This window comes from Diabrotica undecimpunctata, chromosome 7 (genome assembly GCF_040954645.1).
Source record: "Diabrotica undecimpunctata isolate CICGRU chromosome 7, icDiaUnde3, whole genome shotgun sequence".
NCBI classification, from domain to species: domain Eukaryota; kingdom Metazoa; phylum Arthropoda; class Insecta; order Coleoptera; family Chrysomelidae; genus Diabrotica; species Diabrotica undecimpunctata.
In genome coordinates, this window is record NC_092809.1 from 103,043,005 (window position 1) to 103,068,314 (window position 25,310).

The 25,310-nt window shown below is 31.0% G+C and overlaps 1 protein-coding gene across 1 annotated transcript; it reads left to right on the top strand.

The window, feature by feature from the left end:
- The first annotated feature begins 1,871 nt into the window (after positions 1-1,871).
- Positions 1,872-24,369, top strand: LOC140445674 (uncharacterized). Its single transcript, XM_072537915.1, has 4 exons — positions 1,872-2,035; positions 2,846-3,283; positions 8,336-8,698; positions 14,193-24,369. The coding sequence occupies exons 1-4, from the start codon at positions 1,990-1,992 to the stop codon at positions 14,612-14,614; spliced, it is 1,269 nt and encodes a 422-aa protein (XP_072394016.1). The 5' UTR covers positions 1,872-1,989; the 3' UTR covers positions 14,615-24,369.
- The last annotated feature ends 941 nt before the right edge of the window (positions 24,370-25,310 follow it).

The window sequence follows — 25,310 nt, forward strand, 5'->3', positions numbered from 1 at the left end:
AGTCGTTTGTGTATACCACGACCTTCTAGAATCTTCTTTTTCTATCTCCTTCTAGAATGTCGTTATATAAGATGTTCCAGAACAGCGGTCCGAGTACCGAGCCCTGTGGTATACTCGCCGCTGTCTCCATTAGATTGGCCTTTGCTAGGCCTATTTGTTTTTTTTATGAAATATTTCTTTCAAATTTTGAAGGTATGTTGATACTTCCAAATTTCTTAATATATTTATTATTTTTTCCAGCTTCCAAAATTAAAAGCATTCTTGATATCTAGAAAGGAGGCCACCAACTACCAACCACCTACTTCTACAATTTATTGACATGTCCATTACTCTTTCCACTGCGTCTATTGCAGATTTCCTTTTCCTAAATCCAACGATGTAAAGGATAACTTAAATCGCTTTTATGTATCATGGGATGACAGGCTGCGATGTTCTTATTAATGTGATTTATTTCTATGATCACTTCCTTATTCATTCGGGTCTCCGTACATCGGCAGATCTTGCTAACAAAACCTGAGTGCCGCAATTAGCATTTATTGCAAAATATTATTTAGTGCAATTAGAATACTATAAATCAAAGATTTGTGGTATTCTAATTATACAAAGTATAAATATTTACATTTTACATACTTAATTTTAAAATATTTTGTGCCTTCATAAAATATGATTGTGAAAAAACTATTTGTGCTGACGTTTTAATTCTTTTTAAAAATAACTTTGATTTGGAATTTAAAACTTATTGAATTCTTTTAAATATTATTATAATAGATACATTATATTCCTATAAATTAAATCTTGATTCAATTGCATTTCAGCTTTGACCTGGGACGTCAGAACGGGTCAGAACTCTTTCAATAATAGCTGTTTCGTGGTATTTATTATACTTCTTTGGGTTTGTGATAAACACAAGACATAAATAAAATTATAACACAGTACATAGCTCTTTAGTACGGTACGTCCCATAGAAAGATTTTAGAGAAAGTTTCTAGCGCCAAATCCGGACGGGCCCAAACTAACTTTATTTGGCAGCAAATTAAAAACATTGGTTCTAAATTTTAGGCAACAAATTTAAAAATATGCTCTAAATTTTAGGCGGCAAAATTCAAAAAAACTATGCTTTTAATGGAAAATAAAAATATAGTTATAAAATAAGAAATAAAACCTTATTCTATGCCAAAAAATATGTTCTCTCTGTCCAAAAATATAGTATACACTTACGCATTTTTATATGTATATAAATGTATAACATAATATCAGACAGAGAGAGTATATATTATGGTTACATATCTCTGGCTATGCCATACCCATCGAACAAAAAGACAAAAGAGGGAATGTAAAGGTAGTGGGGGCAAAAATATTGTTAGACAGGAAGTGCCATCTTGAGAGGCCAAATTAAACAAGGAAAGAGAGTCTTTCCTTGTTTAAGAAATCAAATTTAGTTGGGTTATGTTATTATTTGTCCCAACTGTCACATGAAATCTTATTTATATTGAAGTTTTTTAACAATTGTTTTACATTTTAGACTGTTATCGTTAATATTTAATTAAAATTTTCTCGTCTAAGACACATTCTGAAAACTATTTTATAGCTACTGTTAATGAGTGTCGGAAAATTTAAATTTGGCGCATTCGCATTTCCGGATATGACCGCCATCAGAGGCCACTTTTTTGGTCGCCTTTTCATAACGATTAGATTCCCTCTTTTGTCTTTTTGCTCGATGGCCATACCCCCACTTAACGTAACTTTTTTTATTTTTAGTAGCGCTGTCGCCATTACGCATTGCGGGGCCAATGCAATTCACTCTCCCAACTTGTTCTATTGCACTTACACTATTATTGTGGTATGTACTGTGAACTATAAGATTGACATTTGACATTGACACATTGACAGAAGCATGTCTTAATCTCATATGACTTTATTTACTACAACTACAATATTTTTAGTATGATATGATAAATAAATTAAAAAGTGTAACACATATTTTCTAACATGGATTTTGCTCGTAAGCAATTGGAAAAGTATGGCTGGTCGGAAGGTAATGTATGAGTTCATGTTTTCAATTTTATGAGACTTTAATACTTGGAAACTAGTAACAAAACCAATCTTTATACTACCTCCAGTATAGTTTGTTATAATGTTTATATCTTTAACTATAACATTTTGTACAATTTCTGTAAACTATGGAGTATTTACTCCATTTATTTGTTTGCCAATTGGGACTTATTTTTCTCCAGGTCCATAACTGTGAAGTCTACTTCTTCCTGAGATTTTAAACTGAATGGGCTTTTTCCTGAGATTTTAAACTGAATGGGCTTATAGATAGACTCAATTAGTCAATAGTAAGCAAATGTCCATACAATCTAGATATTCCAATATTTCCAATAGTCATCAAAAAAATCTCTAGCCTTCTAAAATCCTCATATAATTTTCTGTTCCATCTTAATAATTCTCTGCAGTTTGTTGTATCTGTTAATCATCTTGTTTTATCAAGTCATTAGTTCGTTGTATTCTGTAGTTCCTGGATGGCCAGGAACACTTCTGTTACCATACCTTAGCCAAGATGGTCCAGATTTAAGGCGCTGGACACTTGCCTTCACCCACCCCTTCGTAGGTAGGATTTGCTAGTGGCATCTACAACTGTATCCTTCGGCATTATGTGGCATTTATTGCTATTACTAACCTTTATGAAAATTATCATACACTTAAAATTGCACTTGTTAATAAAATTAATACCAAAATGATGTAAAATATTAGTATTCCATGCTTTAACTTATTTAACTTTTTATTCACATTTAACATTTGTAGCATTCAATCCCATTAATAGTTTCTTTAATAATTTCTTTAGGCAAAGGATTGGGCAGAAATGAAGATGGAATATCAACAGCAATTAAACCCAAACTTAAATTTGACAATTCAGGAGTTGGGCATAATGTTGGAGAACAATTCACAAATAATTGGTGGGAAAAATTGTTCAACAATGCAGCTGATAATGTCAACGTACAAGTGGATGACAATAATGACATAAAAATGAATGTAAAATGTAAAGATGCTGTAGAAATTACTACTAAAAACTATTCAGTAAAAGCCTTTAAAAAGAATACTAACTTAGAATATGGTTCCTTTCTCAAAACTGCCACAATGACTGGAAATGATGTAAAAATGCATGATGTTCCAAATTTACCAGAAATCAAAAGTAATTTTCAATCACTGACTGACGAAGAGTTGTTTGCTGCTTGTGGAGGCAGAACTGCTCACAAAGGTGCTCGTCATGGCCTTAAATTAGGTGAGTAACTTGATACTGAAATTAATTTGAATTAGTTTGTGATAAAGGTGCTGTCTTTAATAAAGATTTAATAAATGAGATAACTAGAATTACTCAAAAAATTATAAATTGGTTTATTGATATTTATTTATTTATTTACTTACGGATATACTATTTTTACAAAAGTTTGTTCCAGTATTAATCATAAAAGTTTTGTATACATAACATGGTTAAGTACAAGGTATTTAGGTTTATATTGAATACAAAATGGATAAGTGAAAACTTATGTATGATGTATGTATTGATAGATACAGAATAGAAGCACTTATGAGTTTTCTCCTATGTGATAGTAATATATTCTTCTTTTTCTATGTAATATAATAATATCCTTTCTTTCTTTCTTCAATATTTTGTTGTGGCTAACCCACCAGAGGTTTTGGTTTTTTTTCTGGTTTTGAATTTGAAAACCATAATTTACGATCAGTGTATTCTCCCTATACTAATGTATGGTTCACAGACGTGGACACTCACCAAGTCTAATATGGATAAAATAGTAAAAGCACAAAGAGCTGTAGAAAGATCAATACTCGGGGTGAGACTTATAGACAAAAAAAAAACAAATGAATGGTTTAGAAGCAAAATCAAAGTAAAAGATGCAGGAGGATATGGTGCCTAATTAAAATGGAGCTTCGCAGGACACAATGCCTGACTAAAGGATAAAAGATGGAACCACGAAATACAACAAGGAAAGGGAAGCAGAGGAAGACCACAAATGAGATGGGCTGATGATATTAAGAAGATCGGAGGACACAACTGGAAGCAAGTGGCATAAAATAGAAAACACTGGATTGATTTGGGGGAGGCCTATATCCAAAGTTGGATAACTTAAGGCTGAAAAAGAACCCACCAGAGACCCTGAGAGAGTTATGATGTTTTGCTTTGGTTTTCTATTTAATGTTTGGACACACCTAGTAAGATAAATTTCTAATTGAATTGTGTTTGACAAGTAGTGCAGCTTATTTAATGAGTGAATCAATGGACTTCTGCACAACAATAGTTTATTTTAAAGTCTTATGTAATGGCACATTTGTAAATATATAGTTTATTTACAAATGTACCATTAGATAAGACTTTGAAAATAATCAAAACAAAATTAGAGAATGATGATACATTGACAACTAGAACAAGACTGAATTTTCAACTAAACAATGAATTCTATAAACAAAATTTTGGTCTAGCAATGGTCTGTTTTATCTTCAAACAATCGAAACAATTATTATTCCTAAACAAAATTTAAAACCCACAGTATCATCATCATCATCACTGGCTCGACAACCCTTTTTGGGTCTTGGCCTGTTCTAGGATTCTTCTCCATTCCGATCTGTTTCGTGCTTTTTTTCTCCAGTTTTATTTTTAAGGTTGTTATATCATTTTCTATTTGTTCTAAGTATCTCAGTTTCGGTCTTCCTCTTGTTCTTTTTCCTACTGGCATCTGTTTGAATATTTTGTTTGGTATTTCGCCTTCTTCCATTCTTTCTACATGTCCTATCCAACGCAGCCGTCCTATTTTGATGAATGTTATAATATCCGGATCCTGGTATATTTTGTATAGTTCAGAGTTGTATCGTCTTCGCCATATTCTGTTTTCTTTTGTGCCCTTATATATGTGTCGCAAGATTTTTCTTTCGAAGGTGGCTAACAACGTTTCCTCTCTTTTAGTAAGTGTCCAGGTTTCTGAGCCATATGTGAGTACCGGTCTTAATAGGGTTTTATATATTTGGCATTTTGTCTTTCTTGCGACGTTATCTGATCTTAGGTGTCTAATTAAGCCATGGTAACATTTATTTGCAATAAATATTCGCCTCTTCACTTCCTCCGTAACGTTATTATCAGATGACTAGGGATCCCAAGTATATAAAGCTTTTTACCTCCTCTATGTTGTATTCTCCTATTGTTATATTTTGTGGCTGCCTTACTTCTGCGTTTTTTCTTACCTGCATATATTTTGTTTTGGTCTGAAACCCACAGTATGGTGGGTTTTAAATTACTGTGGGACCCCTAACAGGAGAATTTTAATGTCATTATTACATGTGGATGTCTTTTTAAAGAAAAATCACATGCTATGATTTTTCGTTAAGTTAAACTTGATTTCATGTAATAGAATAAATGAACTTCTAACAATAATAGAATAAAGGAACTTCTAACAAAGTCATCCCAGGAAAACAATTTAAAAATATTGACAATATTTTAAAATCTTCTACACTCAGATGCAAAAAAACCCAACGGAGAAAATTTTGGTCAAATTCAAAGTATTTCAGTTTTTTTCTTTTTATCCCTATTTTGATGATTTTTTTAGCACACTGTAAAAATGTATAAATTTTAATTTAGCATAGTGAGTTTTTAATAAAATTTTGTATTTTATTATACAAGGTTAATCGAAAGGTGGTTTTTTTATCCTAACTTTGAAACATCCCGTGAAATAATTTTGTTAGCGGATTTTCGTAAAACCCTGTTTTTCGGTTGCAACTATGTCTTCTAAGTATTATGTTTTTTGTTTCATGTGAACATATGAATTGGTTCATTTTTAGGAGTGAAATGACTTTGTCACCCACAATTTACAACTTTTCCTATTATTACCATTATCTTTTGTATTAATTTGTAATACAACGATGTATCGACATTTCAGAAGCACTGTTTTTAAATAATGATTAAAAGCAACGACATGATCTTGGTTTTAATGAATAATGATAACAATAACAAAACATAAAAAAAAACAATTTAAATGTAACTTAACCTAAGTACGCAAATAACAAAGAAAACCTACTAAAAAATAACTTAATGCTTTGTATTGCCTCCACTAGTCTCTATAACTGCCTGTACACGTCGGCTCATGCTGTCTATGAGGTTGCGAATATCATCTTGCTGGAAGTTTTGCCATTCCTCTTCTAGAGCCAAGCGAAGTTTGTTAATTGAGGCTGGTGCGACTTTATCATCATTATTGGCTCCACGACCCATGGTGGGTCTTGGCCTGTTCAAGGATGTCTCCATTCGCTCCTATTCTTCGCCTTGGCTTTCCAGTTTTATACTCCCGACATTCTCAAGTCTTCCTCCACCTGATCCTTAAATCATGCTCTGGTCTGCCTCTCCTTCTCAGTCCATCTATTCTTTGGTTATAAGCGACTTCGCGACCTCTAATATTTCTACCAAGCATGTCCCAAACATGCTCTATTGCGTTCAGATCTGGCGAACACGCTGGCCAGTTCATTTTATTAATACCAACTTTCTCTAAATATTGCGTGACACACATTGCAGAGTGGGGTCGCGCATTATCTTGCATTAATAGAAAATCATCGCCCATATGATCGCCCATAAGGTTACTATGTGATTCGCTAAAATTTCCTCAATATACCGGTGTGCAGTCAACGAACCCTCAATAAATACCAATTCAGTGTGCGCCTGTCGGGATATGCCGACAGGCATATACCATCCATCTTGCCCATACCATCACTGAACCCCTCCAGGGCTAATGCAGGGACTGAAAGCGCAATCTGCAAATCTCTCTCCAGTTCGACGCCATACTCGTTCTCTCCCATCTGATGAGTGAAGATAGTATCTCGACTCATCCGTAAAAAGAACATTACTCCATTGTCCTAAATTCCAATGTAAATGTTCCCTGGAAAATTCTAGTCTAGTCACTCTGTGCCGTGGAAGTAATTTGGACCCAGTTGCTGGTCTGCAACTTTGCAAACCAAATTCATGTAATCTTCGACAAACTGTATATACACTTACATTGTTGCCTCGAACCTCTTGAAGCTGATTTCTTGTTTGCACTGTTGTTAAATGACGATCCTGCAAAGCGTTGACTCGTATAAAATGATCATCTAAGGCGGTAGTTTTGCGCTTCCTGTCACTTCCCGCTTTACGCTTGTTTGTTCCAGTTCGTATAAAACGTTCCACTACTCTTTGGATGGTAGAGCGATGAGTGTGTAGTACTCTAGCCACATATTCATAATTTCGCCCATCTTCAACCAGAGCTACGGCTTTCGCACAATCTTTAGTACTAAAAACCATGATCAATCGTAGGTAAACAAAATGTAAGTGTCAATATGACATAATGATAACAGTCATTAAAGCCACCTCGTCGTATTACAAAATAACTCCAAAATAATCATAATTAAAAAAGTCCTAAATTGTGGGTGGCAAATTCATTTGGCCCTAAAAAATGAACCAAGGCATATTTTGACATGAAACAAAAAACGCAATGCTTAGGAGACATGGTTGTAACCGAAAAATAAGGTTTTACGAAAATTCGCAAACGGAATTATTCCACAGGATGTTTTAAAGTTAGGATCATAAAACCACGTTTTAATAAACCCGTACAATAAATCAAATATAAAATTTTATCAAAAAACTGACTATACCAAATTAAAATTTATAAATTTATACACAGTGTGCCAAAAAAATCATCAAAATAGGGCTAAAAATAAAAAAATTTAAATACTTTGAATTTGACCAAAATTTTCTCCATTGCGTTTTTTTTGCAACTGAGTGTATTTTAAAGAGCTTCAATCATACGATTAAATCCTACCAATAGAAAAAAAGTTCTAGAAGAAGGTTTGCGTCCTCCCTTGAAGATGCCCCAAGAATATGATTTACCAAAATAAAATTTAATGTTTACATTATTTAAAACGCAATTCAGTTATACAGGGACACATAAAAATTACTGCGTTCTGAATTAAATAAAATAAAAGAAATTATAGGTTCTTTGGATCGTTACAATTTTTCCAAAAAATATTCAAAATGGGCAATAAATAACAAGTTATTTAAGGTCAAATTTTGGTAACATTTTAAAGCGACCATTTTTTTTATTGATATAGAATGTATATGTTTGTGTTTTTGTCGTTTGGACATGTTTGATTGAATTTAAATATTCCTACTTCAAATTTATCTTTTGAACAGTATTAAAAATTGGAATATCACTCATGTATGTTAGCTTTATTCTTGTCAAGTGGAGTAAATAATATTACTACATTTATATTTTATATGCACTACATTTTTGACTCTATTATACAGGGGGAAAATTATCTAGAATACAAAAACAAGAAAAATTATTACTTAAAAAAATGAGAAAAGTTTCTATCTCAGACAACGAATCAGAAAAGACTTCAACAGAAAAGAAATTAAAAAAATTAAAGAAACAAAAAGAAGAAGCTAGAGAAAAATATATTCCTATAATGGAGGATAGTATGGAAAGCACATCCTCGAATGGACTGAAAAAGAAGAAAAAACGCAAAAGTGTGTCTTTTAGTGAGACTGTTATTGTAACTCCAATTTATACTGTAGATCTTGATACTAGTTTTGAAAGTGAACTTGGTTCAGTTAAAGGCGATAACATCGAACCACATTTAGAGGCAATTGCCAGCGGATCAGATGAGGGTAAGTACAAATTAAATTGTTTTTACATATTCCACATTACATATCAACCCATGCAACGAAGACTATTGTAACTCAATATTGGTTCAACTGAGATCATCGCATTTGAAATTTTCGCTCTAAGAAATGATGTTATCTTTGGAAGAAATACGTCTTAAATTTCTGATATATTATATATAAAGGGTTTTAAGGAATTTCACAAATCAAACATAACAAAAAAACATTTTTTTTTTGCTAAATTTTGTAGACTTACTATAGTTTTCGTCAAAGCAATGAACCACAATCAAAGGTTAAAATACGTTTATTGACGTTTCAATTTCCACTTCGGAATTCGTTCTCAAAATACAAACATTAGTAAATTAAACAAATCTTGTTTTTGTTTAACTCTGATCCATGAGGCCATATTGAGAATACATCATCTAAATGTTGTTGGACACATTCCTAAATGATATAAACGATAAAGAAGAGACAATAACATTTACCATGGAAAAGGAATATAATAACACATTACCTTTTCTGGATGTTTTAATCTCTAAGAACGATACTGGATACGAAACTCAGGTGTATAGAAAACCAACACACACCAACAGATATTTAAATTTCAAATCAAATCACAATATTAATATTAAAAAGGGAATCATTAAATCCTTATACGATAGAGCCAAAATTACTTGTTCTAACCAAAATTCGTTCTTGGAGGAGAAACATTTGATAACATCTGTTTTATTAAAAAATGATTATCCTTTATCGTTTATAAATAAGGAATTTTCAACAATAGATCGAATAGAACAAAACAACTTAGAACGTGATCCTACAACATATACAAGGGATAATACGAGGAAAATAACAATACCATATATAAAAGGATTATCGGAAAAGCTTAAAAGGATAGGAAATAAATTCAACATTCAAAACAACAAACACGTTGAGATCTATTTTGTCCAAAACCAAACCTAACAATGAACAAGAAAGGACAAAGAATTGCATTTATAAAATACCTTGTGAATGCGATCAGTTTTATTTAGGTGAAACATCAAGGCCATTAAATGTTAGAATAAGTGAACATCAATCCTATATTAAAAATAGAGAATTTGATAGATCTCAAATATGTAAACATGCATGGGATAATGAACATAGGGTTCAATGGAATGATTCAAATATAGTCCTAAAAGAAACGGATGGTAAAAAGAGAAAAATCAAAGAAGCGGCTCTAATTATGCTAAATGAGACCAATTGTGTCGCGAATTCCTCGGCAGAATGTAGTAGGATCTGGTTACCCATATTGAAAGAGGAAGTTATTAAAAAGAAAATACCAGTATTGGTAAGTCAGTAACATATAGAGAATACATCATTTATATTTTTTAAATAACAAACATATAAAATCGGAATTTGGTATTTATTGAAGGTAAAATAAATGCAAGATCAAATACTTACCATGTCGGGATAGTATTATGAGGTTTTTTTCCTGGTTTTTCCCTCATAATTTACTATGGAATCACTAACAGGAGAATTTTACTGTCATCATGGCATGTATTTGTCTTTTTAAAGACGAATTACATGTTATGATCTTTTCTGACGGATATTCTCAAGTTAAAGTTGATTTCATGTAATTATGAGGTTTTTTTCCTGGTTTTTCCCTCATAATTTACTATGGAATCACTAACAGGAGAATTTTACTGTCATCATGGCATGTATTTGTCTTTTTAAAGACGAATTACATGTTATGATCTTTTCTGACGGATATTCTCAAGTTAAAGTTGATTTCATGTAATCGAATGAACTATCTTATAAGTAAAGTCGTCCCAGGAACGCAACTCAACAATATTGGCAATATCATTTTAAAGTCGTCTACTTTAAAATGTATAATGTATGTCTGAATTGTCAATATAGATGAGTCAGATAAAATTAAATTAATAGAAGAATTTTTCACTAAGTAACAAAAACAAAATTTGTTTAATTTACTAATGTTTGTATTTTGAGAACGATTTCCGAAGTGGAAATTGAAACGTCAATAAACGTATTTTAACCTTTAATTGTGGCTTATTCCCAGTTAAATAGTAATTAATTTAAAATGCCACAAGAAAATAGCTTCAGAACAATATAAAGCAATGAAGGAAAAAAAATACTTACTCTAGACTTAGTAATAGATTTATTGAAACGAAACAAAACAGTACTGTTTAAAAAATGACAATAGAAAACATTTCTAAAGCTAATCGGAATAACTAAAATTAGTCTTGTTCACATTCTTCATTATTCTCACTTTCTGCTTCCATATTTCTACTACTTTTAATATTCTTTAAATTATTTATAAAAGTAAAACTTATGGTGAATCTCAGGAATGCTAGGAAGACTGTTTTCTTTGGGTTTACATAAGTCAAGGAAACCATTCAATTTTTTTGCATTTATTGGAAGCAAGCTTGTATAAAGTGGAGGCAATTCTTTAGAATTATAGTTTTTTAATGTATTTCTTTAAGACTTTTTTAAGGTTATTTTCAGCTCATCTGCATAGTCATATTTGAACTTCATTTTATAAGACATTACTGATAAAAAGTGCACTTCTTTAATCTTGCTTATTTTTAGCTTTTCTCTGTCATTATCCTTATCCCAATTTTCTAATTTTACCTTTTGTTTTAAACTAAAAAAGTCGCTTTGTGCCATTTCTTTTACAATGTATGGCTTTCCAGGCACTTTTGTCATGCAAATCAACATGATGCATTGATCAGGGGTATATATTGCTGATTGCCGCTTTTTAGCATTTTCAATAACAGCATGCATGCTGTCTCCTTCGTTTTGTGTATACCCTGTTTCTATAAATCGATGAATTATTTGAAGATTAAGACTCATAAAAGCATAGTAAAAGAATGAGAAAATAAAACGGTTGCGGTTTTGTCCGCGATAGTTATCAGAATAAAAAATAACCTTTTTGACTCCATTCTCTTTTTGATCTTTTAAAAATTTTAAATGCAACTGCTTATTTCGTTTGGTCCCCTTTTCGCAATTACCTCGTGCCACACATAACAGTAACCTTTGTTATTTCCCATATCATAAATTGTAAAATTATATGTGGCGAGTTTACTCTTGTAATAAAAGTCGCTTACAGCAGATTGGGGTGTCACGAGGACTTTCTGTGAATCGAAACAAGCGGCACAAACTGATTTATCATTGATCTATCCTATAAACCTATGTTTTATTTTAATTTTATCTTCTAAACTTGCTAGTGAATAGGCTGTACAGAGGTTGCATTGGTCCTTTTTTGGTTTGAAAAATACAGGATTGAACTCTGCATTAATAATTTCCCTGTATTGTCTCAAGGTACCTATTTTTACAACATTTCTTTCTTGCATGTATTCTAAGTACAATCGATGCATTATTCCAACGTTAAGATCCTCCTCCAAGTACATTTTTGTCGACTTTTGTCCGGTGTAGTGGAAAGGCACCACAGGAAAAAGTTGAATGTGATTTCATATGAAGTTTAAGATGCTTTCATCAATTTTATTTGGTCTTATAGTGTGCTTCCCTCTTCTATCTGCCTCAAGGGTTCCACTATTTCCAATTTTGCTTAAAGCGGTTGTTATCCACTGTTCGGATATTCCATAAGTATTGAGAAACATAGCTTTGCAAACCGGTTTGTCGTTATTGTTAAAAGCCAGCATATATTTTCTAGAGAAATTTCATCTTGAATTGTCGTCTGTTTTTCTCACTTGCTTTTTATCCACTTTCTTAATGTATCTTGCTATGTAATCCCATTGTCTAGTGTGATCACCTATTTTCCAAAATCCTTCAAACAATATTTTCCTCATTTATCTTCTCTTTACTTAACTTTTTTTTTGGTTTTTGTATTGACACCCTGAATTTGACCTTTGAGGTCGTCAGTATCTGACATATTAGAGGAGTCAGAATCTGATGTTTGTTCAGATTCATAATTAGGATCGAGATCTGAACTATCTGACAAGTTCCCAGTAAAGTTGTTGGTGTTATCAACAGTTATATCAAGTAATAATGATCTACCTGCTTGTGCATTATCAGCACTGATGTGCTGGCCTGTAGAGTGGTTGCTGAGAACTAAAGTTGTATCATACGATGAGGTTCCTGCATCTGATACAATGGGTACTTCACTAACACAAGTAAATTTAGTGATTGTAAAGTCGCCGGATTCTAAAAAAAGGACTTGTTAAAATACAGACATAATAAAAACAATCTATCTACATACCTAAATTCACTGGTACATTTGTTAATTTTACAGGCATACGTAGACTTGGGTGTCGTTTCCTAGATTGTAATGTACATGTGCCAGAAGGGCATACTGTTTTTGAACGTTTTTCTGGTTCTAAAATCATAATTCATGTTAGTAAGAAAGAAGAAATAAAATTAATATAGATCAAACTTACCTGAATCTAATGACTCTTTTTCACATAAGTTTTTTGCATTGTGCAAAATTTTTTGTGTTCTTGATTTCATTTTAATTCGCGTCAAAATAACTATTTTCATACAGCACCTACTTTAAATCTTTATAGCGGTATGTAACAAACATAACCGACAATTACGGTGAAAACTATAGTAAGTCAAACTTGCAATACCTTCCGATGTTTCTTGCACGAAGACTACAGTAACTCGACTTACTATAGATTTAGCTTGCATAATTGAAGGTCAGTAAACTTACTATATAATGAAAATTTTTTACTGGTTGAATTAAAATTTATACCGCAGTTACCATACTGTTCTACCAAATAAAGCTCAAAAAGAATAATAAACCATAATGGTAAGGCAAATGTAACGTTTTTTGAGTTACTATACTCTTCGTTGCATAGGTCGATATTGTTTCGACCCAAAAGTAGAAAATGAAGCATGTAATAATTTGAAAAACTTTTGTAGGTCTAGAATTAAGATTTTTTGATGCTTCAATTTACTGTTTCTCATTTTTCAACAATTTTTACTGATTTCATCCTGTACAAAGCACATCTTGTTAATATAGAATTGGAAAAACTAATTTAATGACCTTTTATGTTATTAATTATAATGAATTAACATCTTTTATCTTATTTAACTCAAGTATTTCATATCCCTAATTTTCAACCCTTATAATCATCCCTTATTATCGATCTCTAAGTTCTTAGCCTAAAGGATTTTATCAAATCTCATTTTAAAGCCTTATTAACATTCTTTAAAAATATTGAATGAATTTCCCAAGTGAAATTGACTGTTTTCCTGATTCAATGCTGATTTTTTAAACCTTTTGTTCGAATAACAATTTCAATCTTTAATAGGACATATCTCGTTTTGTATTGAGTACACTACAAAATTAAATACAGGAATCTCTTCGTTTTTTTTTTATAAACTCACACAAAGCACACATCGGCATGGTTAGATTTTGCTTGTTGAGACATTCCCTAGCTACTAGGAAGCTACTAGCCTAGTTTTCAAGGAAATCGAAAAACCTTGATAAGCTGGGCTATATTCACAGAATTATTAAGTGTCTAATTTAAGTTAAAACTTTTAGGTATTGAACAAGACATTGAAAATAATAACAATAACAATAATAATAATGACTATTCGGACAACCACAGAAGTTTCGAAGTTGGACAATTTAACATAAATGATCTCTCAAAAGCAGAACGAAAAAAACTGAAGAAGAAAAGAAAATTAGAAGCCAAAAAGAATACTCCTACTGTCATATTTCTACAACAGTTGAATATAGATCCACGCGATGACGAGGACGCAGTTGACTTTGAAGAAGATAAAGACATTAATCTGAAAAAAAGGAAGTACTTAGATGATGCAGGCTCATCAAAGATGGAGTGCCACAGCAAGAACAGGAAAAAGAAGGACAAACAGAAGAGAAAGAAAAGGAAGGCCGATGAAAAGCTCAACACTCTTGTTAAATCGTTAGACACCGTGTGTCGCATATCAGAAAGTGAGTAATGCGCAGCTCTTTTTATTTTGGGCCATTTTGACAAGTTTTTTTTAGATTAACATATTGGAAATTTTCGATGACTAGTTAAATTACTTTTTTAAGTTCTATTTCCATTTGTACAATAACTAAATGTATACATATAAAGAGTTGTGATTACTATAATTGTATAGAGTGAGGCTAACTTGCAGAATATTTCAGTTATTTGGAAATGGGTGTGGTATTACCACAATTTATTTGTGAAAAAAATAATCGATTTCTCGTAAAAATCTTATACAGGTTTTTGAAGGTTCTAATAGGTATATGAGGGATAGTTGATGACAAATCCTTAAAGACGTACAGCAGATTTTGCTTTGTTTTTTTTAAACAACCATAAAAAGTTTAAATTGAGAAAATAAGTAATTTGGCATTATAGTTGAGCCGCTGAAAAGATGGAATGATCATGTGAATGGCACGCACTTTTAAATATTCCTCTTCCTATGTTATCACTTTTCCCACGTTTACACCGCTCAACAAAAACGAACTAACAATGTTGCTATAATATATTTATACCGTTTTTTAGAGGTTATTGATTTACATTAATTTTAAATATTTTCACAAAATTCACCAGCCGGCGAAAGTGAAACACAAATCATGATACATAAAACATTTAAGTTATAGTATCATAACACAAATAATGACGGTGTAAACAGTTTCCCATAAGGTCTAGTTTCGAGCGCCTGTCGATGCTTGCGATGAGTGATCATGCGACCTTGGATTCCATGTTTTCAGCGGCCAGGGTATAGTATACCAAATCAAATATGGTAAAATGGAGGAAAATAGATCCAGATGATGTTAACCGGCTGTAAATAAGTATTATTGCTAAAATCGCTGTATATATACATCTCCACCCTGTATATATACATCTCCCAGTACAATATTTATGTACAGGGTTTCTCATTATATTTTGACCCCCCATTTGTTTTCCTTAATTTCGGGAATACAAAAAAAGTTTCAAATAAAAGTTGTATTATTTTATCTGTACCAACCAACAGTGTAGCAACAGACCAAATTTTGTATACAGGGAGTGCCCAATAAAATGCATCTTCAATATTTCAAATTGGACACCCTGTATTTTTTTATAGTTTTGAGTAGCCCTGCATTTCCTGATTACAAATATATAACATAGTGTAGCATTAGTTTTGTTCTATAATGGCGTATGGTACTACTATACTATACTAAGATAAGAAAAAAATATATTTAGAAAAAATATAAATTTAGAAAGTCGACAAAATGAATTACTTTTTACATTATTACAATACTACATTTAAGATTACAATAGATGCTCAAAGTGCCCTCCATTGTTATCAATGTACAAGTAATATCTTCGTCTCAAATTTTCTAATGCGCCAGATATTGTGTTATTATGACCATTTCAATTTTCAATTTCCGCGCGAACTTTTGCCGTGATAGTGTTAATATTTGTATTTGAATCAAAATACACTTTTTCTTTTAAAAACCCCCATAAAAAGCTATCACATGGTGTTAAGTCGGGACTATTTGGTGGCCATGTAATGGTACCCTTATTGCCGATCCACACATTAAATCGATTATTTAAATGTTCTTGAACGGCTACGACATTATGTGGCGGTGCTCCATCTTGTTGCCATATCATACTATTTAATTGATTTTGTGTATAATTTTGATTTAATAACTCATCCACTTCTGTAATGACTGTGTCCAAATATGATTCCCCAGTTAATTTATAATCATAAAACAATGGTCCAACTATTTTGTTTTGAAATATTCCGCACCACACATTTATTAATTTTCTTCCTGACTTTTTTATTTGCTTAATTTTTCTTTTTCTATTATTTTTCTGTTCCCACGAATATCCATTTCTTCTATTAAAAATGCCTGAAGTTGAAAAATTTGATTCATCTGTCCATAAAATGTTATAAAAATAATTAGGATCATTGTTCAAATTTGTAAGCATGTCTTGACAAAACTGTAAACGCTTTCTATTATGAACATCGGTAAGTTCTTGTACCGGTAATATTTTGTACGGCTTATAGTTGTGCTTTTTTAAAACTCTGTGTATCGTCACACGGCTTTTCTCTAATGCATTAGTAGCATTGTTTAGACTAGTTTCGGAATTTTCTAAAATAAAAATGTTATTATGGATTTAATCTACTATTTAAGTATTTAATTTTTACCTTCAAAGTAAAGCAAAGTATTAAGATCATCATCATTTTCTACGATAGTACGTTTCTTCCGTTCAAACATTTTTTCATTTATGACATGACGATAATTATATAAAAATGTATTTGCAGGAGTCTGTCGATCTGGATAAATCAGCCTATATTCTCTTCTTGCCGCTTGCTTGTTTTTATTATTTTTTTACATAAATTGAGAATATATCTAGTTCTTCATCTGCAGTATAACCCATTTCGGTATGAGAACAAATTTTCTCATCGATAACTTTACCTCGACCCATTGTACAATCCACAAACGGCAAAAAGCTTTACAATACTACAAAATACATTTGACATTAACCGACAATATTATTGTTTTGATGTCATGTTTCCATAGCTACCTCTGGATTTAACGTAATTATGAAAAAATCATATGTTGACATAAGTAAATGCATAGCCAGGGTTTAGTGAATTTTTTTTATTATTGAAAATAAATAAAAAACCATAAGGGTAATGTTTTTAATAAATATTAATAAAAATGCCATATTAATTAATGTGGGAACTTATAAAAATATGCAGAATATAATTTGTTTATGGTAATCGACTTAAACTGCAAATTCCATAGGTGGGTCAACTGATATGGGAAGGGGCTCGTAAAGATTAGTAACTTTTTATTATTTCCAGATCGTGCTATATAAATTACTGGAAAAATAAGATTTTTTGCAATTATCTCGGTCAATTGCTTATGTAGTTTAATTTAGAAACTGTCAAACTAAAGAACTTTTTAAGATCCGCAAATTTTATTTGAACCATTTTCTCGTAAAATGTATAAGAAACGTTTTTTAGGCAAAAACTGATTTTTTCACTTTTTATGATTGTTTAAAAAAACAAAGCAAAATCAACTGTATGTCTTAAAAAAATTGTCATCAGCTATTCCTCATATACTTTTTAGAACCTTCAAAAACCTGTATAAGATTTTTTCAGCTTTTTCTTCTTTACTGGCCTACACTGTTAAACTTTTTTAGTAAATCTGCCGATTTAAATACGGTAAGAAACTATTGTAACCCTCATTAAACTGCAAATGTACTACTCAAATGTTATTTTACTGTTAAGATCAGTAAATTTAACCTAATGGAATTGTATGCATTTACTCATTGCTAGGTTCCCCATAATTTGGCCAAAAGTCAGTAAATTTACCTACTGACAACTGCAAAATAGTCTTTCATTTTGTAAAATTACCAGCGCTAAAATTTCATTCGAATTGCAGTAGTAGATTAGCTACATCTGTGTCACTATATAATAGGGAAATCAATGTATTAGAGAGAGAAGTACCTTTTAGGTAAGTAAGAGTAAAAAAGATATATGTTGACGTCACAAGCCCCACTCCAATATAGCCGCCGCCAGTAATTCGCAATTTTTAAATCTAAATTAACTTTGAGGTTCAACTATTATCCGCTAGTCAGCGCCAGTAATTAACCATTATGACATATCTGTAAACGTCTGTTATTTCCTCCCCTGTTTTCGTCTTTAATGGTCGAGTCCACACGTGACAGTTGACATAATACGTGATATTTGACATAATACATGATATTTGACGTAAAAAAAACGTAATAGTTATATGACATTATGACATAGAAAGTGAAGCATTTTTACGTAATGTACGTCATTTAATTTTTACTGTCAGTAAAATTGCCCATGCGAATGTACTTTTACAAACCTATTAGTAAATTTATGGTTAGTTTTTTACATTTACAGAATCTTGTTAACATTTTAATAGGCCAATTTACTACTATTATAAGCAAAAGTCATGATGCCAATATTATTATTTTCTTTTTACCATCTTACCAGTAAAAATACTAGGTACTTAAATTATACGTACCTAGGTATATTTGTCATAACAACATTTTTGCTTATAACTTAATAAAATTACTGTATATATAAAAGTAATTTATGTACTGGACGAGGTAAATCTGCTAAAAAATTTTTACAGTGTGTACATATACAATATAGTCTACCCTTAAAAAATTGTTTTGAGTCATAAAACTTAAATTAATGAATTTCTAGATAAGTGGACTTAGGTATCTGTTCTTGCTTTTTATGTTTCATTGACAATCATAAAAGTGACGAACGGGTAATAATTTTAATGGGATGATATGGCAAGTAATACATTATTTGAGTGCTAGTTTCAGATCTTTCCTACGACACCTATACAGTTATAAATGCTTTCAAATATTCCTTTACGGTTTACAGTATTATTATTATTAGATAAATAATTGCCGTACCATAAAAATTACGTTAATAAATTTTTGGGTCACTGAATTAATGTACCTTTTCATTATTTCGTAGGGATTCAATGAGTTAATCATTAAAAGCTTCAGACAGTTTCAGAAGACAATTTTAAATCGAACCAAAAAATTGTAATCTTGTAGGTTTGGTTCATCATATATCATAAAACATCATCATCATCATCATAAATCATACATCAAAGGATATATAGACTATGCGAAGAAAAAATCAGCCGTACATAGTTTGGTTTGTAGAGATGTGAATTGCGATATTTATGCATGCTTTATGCTGATGGAGATATTAACAAATATTGGAATAAACACATGTGATCCAAGAATTATTAGCAATCTTTATTGGAATCAAACATTGTCTATCCGTACAGAGGCAGGAGAATCCGATGATATCAAAATCAAACGTGGGGTCCGACAGGGATGTATACTATCACCCTTGCTGTTTAACATATACTCTGAGGAAATCTTTCAAGAAGCAGTAGAAGATGTTGAAGTCGGAATTAGAATTAACGGAGAATGTATCAATAACATCAGATACGCGGATGACATGGAGGTATTCGTTGACAGTTAAGAACCCCTCCAGGAGTTAATGAATAGAAACACAGAAGTGCCTCAGAGATATGGACTTTCACTAAACATTAATAAAAAATAAAATGTATGATGATCTCTAAGAAGGAACAGCAAATTGAAAAAATCATTGTGAATCGTCAACCAATAGAGCGAGTAAAAACATACACCTACCTTGGTACAAACGTCAATGAAAATTGGGACTATTCCCTAGAAATAAAGTGTAGGATAGAGAAAGCAAGATCTGCATTTAAAAAAATGGCTAAGCTATTCAAATGTCATGATTTTTCAGTGCCCATAAAAATCAGATTACTACGATGTTATATCGTTCCTATACTGTTGTACGGAGTTGAGTCGTGGACTCTCACAGACGCTACCTGCAAAAAAATTGAAGCTTTCGAAGTGTGGCAAAAAGAAAAAGAGTTGTTAACCACAATAAAAACAGCCAAAATCGAATACCTCGGTCACATCATAAGGGACAGCGAAAGATATGGGTTGCTGCAAATAATTCTAGAAGAAAAACGAGGACCAGGAAGGCGAAGGGTTTCCTGGCTGAAAAATCTACATGCGTGGTTCAGAGCAGCAGTTCGCTATGATGGTCGCCAACATCCGAAACGGATAGGCACTACAAGAAGGTTTCGTTGGAACGGACTTAAAGGTGCTTGAATCTGACTTATTACTTGCCGCATGATCTAATTTAAAATTATCTTACAAAATGGCACTCATCGGCTATTTTTTAGACTCGTTGAATATATTGAACAACAACGCTAGAATTTTAGTAGAGAATTTACTATTTCGTCTTTCGACACAAACCAAAGTTCTTAAATACTTTTTTAAGACGTTTCTTAAATAATGGAAACCAATATTTGGGCAATTAGCCTTAAACTGGATTAAATTTATGTTTACGTTTAATTATAATTTAATATATATTTGAATATTAGAATTTTTCGTATGTTTTTTACTTTTAGGTTTCTGTCAAATCAGAGTATGTTTGATCATAAGCTTGAGATGTACTCGTATATTACTATTTAGTTTGCAAAAGATAAGACGCTACTTTTGTGTTTATTTCCCAATATTTGTTTTGGTTTTTAAGAACTTATGATAAAGTAGAAGTATTGTTCAATTGCATCAGTGTTTTATGCTGTTTATACAGGGTGGTCCTTACGTAATTGTACAAAAAGAAACCGTAGATCACTTTAAAATATTACGATTTAAGCCAAAATGCTTTAATAAAATGTTGATATTAAGAAAGATACAGGGTGTTGAAGTGGAAATTTAAAATTTTATTTTTCGCTATAACTTTTATGTTTGTTAACATTTATGTATAAAAATTTACAACTGGGTACTATTGAATATCAGAAATTATAATTTGATGCATACATTGATGTAGCTAATAGAAGGCGCCACATATACCACATATGTGGCATACATTTGCACTTCACTTTTTTGCCCTTCAAGTTACCGGTATTTGTGATAAAAAATGTTAAAGATACATTATTAAAAAAAAAAATAAAGGTATAAACATTTTATTTACAAACCAAATTAAAAAATAGTTAAACTAAATAACATTAAACTTTTTGTCAACGTAAGTGTTCGATATGACCACCATTTTCTTTACCACGACATGCATTTTAAACATGCATTTTAAATAAACGTATGGTTTGGAACCATTGGCAATTATTATTTACGGATATGCGAATTACCGTAATTTGAATAATGAGATTTATTTACATTTTTTATAAAATGACTTTATTGCTTTATTTGAAGAATTGTCATCAAACTTAAGGCGAAATATGTGGTTTATGCAAGATGGTACACCATTACATTATAGAGAGAGGGCAGTGAAAACATACTTAAATACAACTTTCCTGAACGTTGGATTGTACGTGGTAGTCATATTCTTTGATCATATGGTGAGATATTAATCTTCTTCTTCTTCACGTGCCATCTCCACGACGGAGGTTGGCAATCATCATGGCTATTCTGATCTTAGAGAGATATTAATATAATTATTTAATTCATAAAAATCTCAAAAGAATACTTATTATTATACTTGTAATACATATAATAAATACTGCAGCAGTTTCTTCAGAACCAATGATGTTATTTAATGTGAGACGATCTTTTATGGAATGTATTGACAAATGGATTAAAGAGAACGGTAGACATATTGAACACTTACTGTGACAAAAAGTTTAATGTTATTTAGTTTAACTATATCTTAATTTGGTTTGTAAATAAAATGTTTTGATTATGACTTTAATTTAATGCAAAACGTAAAATATTTTATGTAAAATCCAATTATTCTGTTATTTTGTCAAATCCTATTATTAATTATCCTACTGATATATTTATTTTATTTAATATTTTGTTAGCTATTAAATCTATTAAAGGTATTATGTAACAAAATTCAGAAATATTGATGTTTTTGTCTATTTTTCTTTCGTTGTCTGGAGTAATTGCGAGTAATCAGAATTATGCAGTTCATTTGTAAAATGCGATTATCTCGAAAACTGTTGAGTTTTGAAGTTATTAACAAGTATACCTTTTTTTGTTAAAATAATGTATCTTTAATATTTTTTATCACAAATAGCGGTAACTTAAAGAGCAAAAAAGTTAAGTGCAGATTATAATTTCTTATATTTAATAGTATCCAGTTGTAAATTTTTATCCATAAATATTCACAAACATGAAAGTTACAGCGAAAAATAAAATTTTAAATTTCCATTTTAAGACTCTGTATCTTTCTTAATATCAACATTTTATTGCAGCAATTTGGCTTAAATCGTATTATTTTAAAGTGTAGAATCTGCGGTTTCTTTTTGTACAATTACTTAAGGACCACCCTGTATAGACCAATTTTTATACAGTACGTAAATCTTTCAGCTAGACATAGGTAATATACATTGTGGTAAGTGTGGCAACTGCGCTTTCTCGAGTCTGTGCCAATATTCCACGACTCTAAGAGATATCCTACAATTACTCTGACAATAAATTAAAAAATGTTACTAATACATGTAATACGATATTCTAATTTTACGAGGTGTAAATCAAATAGGCCGTTTACTGATAAAAAAATCAAAATAATATCGGTTCTCATTATTTTGATAGAAATAATGTAAACCGATTATTACCGAACAGTGAACAGTGAACCGAAAGTTAAGATCTTGTAATGCTTTTCATAATAATTCGCGCAAATTTGAGGTTTGGAGCTCTATTTTCAAAGAAAAATGAATGTTCTGCTGAGGAGTTTTTGGGCTTCATTCAACTTAATAGTTTGTTAGTTTTTTCTCACGCACAATACGTTCAACTGTTGCCACTGATACTCCTGTTAAAAAAAGAACAGCAACTAACAGCTTCCGTTGAAAGTTGTGTTTTTTAGTCGATCTTCCAGATAATTGTTTTGTTTTTTGTCTTGTAAGACGCGTCTAGGACGTGGATGTCGTGAACTTATACCACTTGTTATATTTATTATTTTTATTCTACGAAAAACTGATGAAATATACGGGAAATCGTGTTACTTCTACCTAATATTTTGTCTTACTTTACAAATTCGATCAACAAAAATGTAATACAATGACAAGTATGAATTTTATGGTAGTACTATCTTCGCCGTCGCATCACATATTTACTTGTTGATAACAGTTTTTAGATAACATGAATCATTTTTAATTGATATATTTGGATTTAAGAAATTTATTCGGTGAAAGCTTTAATCGTAGAAAGTCACGTATCCATATTCACATAATAGTATGGTAAGATCGTGTAATTACGAAATTCACAGAACGACAAAGGCACTAACAGAGATATAATGATAGAATTCATTTGTAATAAAATAATTCAATTCTAAAAAAAAGTAATGAAATAACAACGCTTCTGGAATTGTAAAATATTCCAACAGGTAGCCTTGACGACAGCAGTGGGCTTAAGAAAGCGCAGTTATCACAATTACCTCAATGTATATTATCTATATCCAGCTGAAAGATTTACGCACTGTATATGAGACGTATATATGATTACTTTATATTTCTTTACTTTACTATATTCTTAATAAATCCATATTTAGGTTTTGTATGTGTATTGTTAGTATTAGTTTAATGAATATATATGAGGTAAGTCCCAAAAGTATCTGAACATCATTAATAACTCTGTCTTTTAACTAGCCTTTGTAATTATAGGTTTTTACTTTTTTCGTTGTGAGATAAACAACAAATTATCATATCTTAGCAACAAACGGACCGATCCAGTTTTACATGTCATCAAAAACGTATAGAAAAATTCAAAATTTAAACCCAATGTTACTAAAGATTATTAGTCGGATGTTGTTTATAAAGTAAATTGGAAATACTGCAATTCAACATATATTGGGCAAACACACCAATATCTACATAGAAGGGTTATTGCACACAAACAATGTGTAAAAATCAACAAATCAAACACTACATCCTAGCTAACCATTCTCTGGAACACAGCCATCTTTTGATTTTGAAAATATACAAATTTTGGAAGAAGAAAAGAACTACAATAAAAGATTTAAGTATATTGCAGGTGATTCACATAAAAAAGATCAAAATTGTATCAATAAAAAGACCGATAAAAGATTTCTCCAATATATATCACAACTTAATAAATTGAGTTGTTTCGTAAATGCACCATTGGCGGATATTTTAAATAAGACCAACCGTTGTTCCAGTGTTTCTTATAAATTGTAATAAGTAATGTTTATGTGTTTATGTAATTAAAGTATTTATTGAGAATGGCGAAGATATCCGAAATGTTTAAGCAATAGTAAAGTGGTTTATTTATAACAGACCTATATACCCAGGAATTAAAAAAGTCTCTATTTTGAAAATATATATGTATTATGTATAGGGAATACGAGCCCCTTTTCATATCAGTTCGCCCAACGTTAGATTGATAAGAAAATTAAATTTTAGAGAACAAAAATAAAAGTGCAGCGTAAATTTTAGAAGTTTGAATGCATCGAACAACATTTTTGAATTTCCTAATTATAGAAAATATTTTATAACGTAATGAAAACTATTGATTAAACAGAATAATAATAAATTAAAAAAAAAACGCATAGAATATGACATGTAATCTTAACAAACAAAAAATGTGAAAGTTTACCACTGAGTTACATCCCCTTTATTTTTAATGACATCCATATACTCAGGAATTAAAAAAGTCTCTATTTTAAAAATATATATGTATATATAGTGAATACGAGCCCCTTTCCATATCAGTTGGCCCAACGTTAGATTGATAAGAAAATTAAATTTTAGAGAACAAAAATAAAAGCGTAGCGTACATTTTAGAAGTTTTAATGCATCGAACAACATTTTTGAATTTCCTAATTATAGAAAATATTTTATAACGTAATGAAAACTATTGATTAAACAGAATAATAATAAATTACAAAAAAACGCATAGAATATGTAATCTTAACAAACAAAAAATGTGAAAGTTTACCACTGAGTTACATCCCCTTTATTTTTAATGACATCCACAATTCTTCGAGGCATAATTTTAACCAAGTTCTAACAAAATTCTAATGTAAACGAATATCATATTTCTTGCAATTTTTCCTTCAATTCGTTGACGGACCTGGTAGGATGTTTTCTCGAAGCTTTTTTCATTTCGCGCCACAAAGTCTCTATCGGGGACAA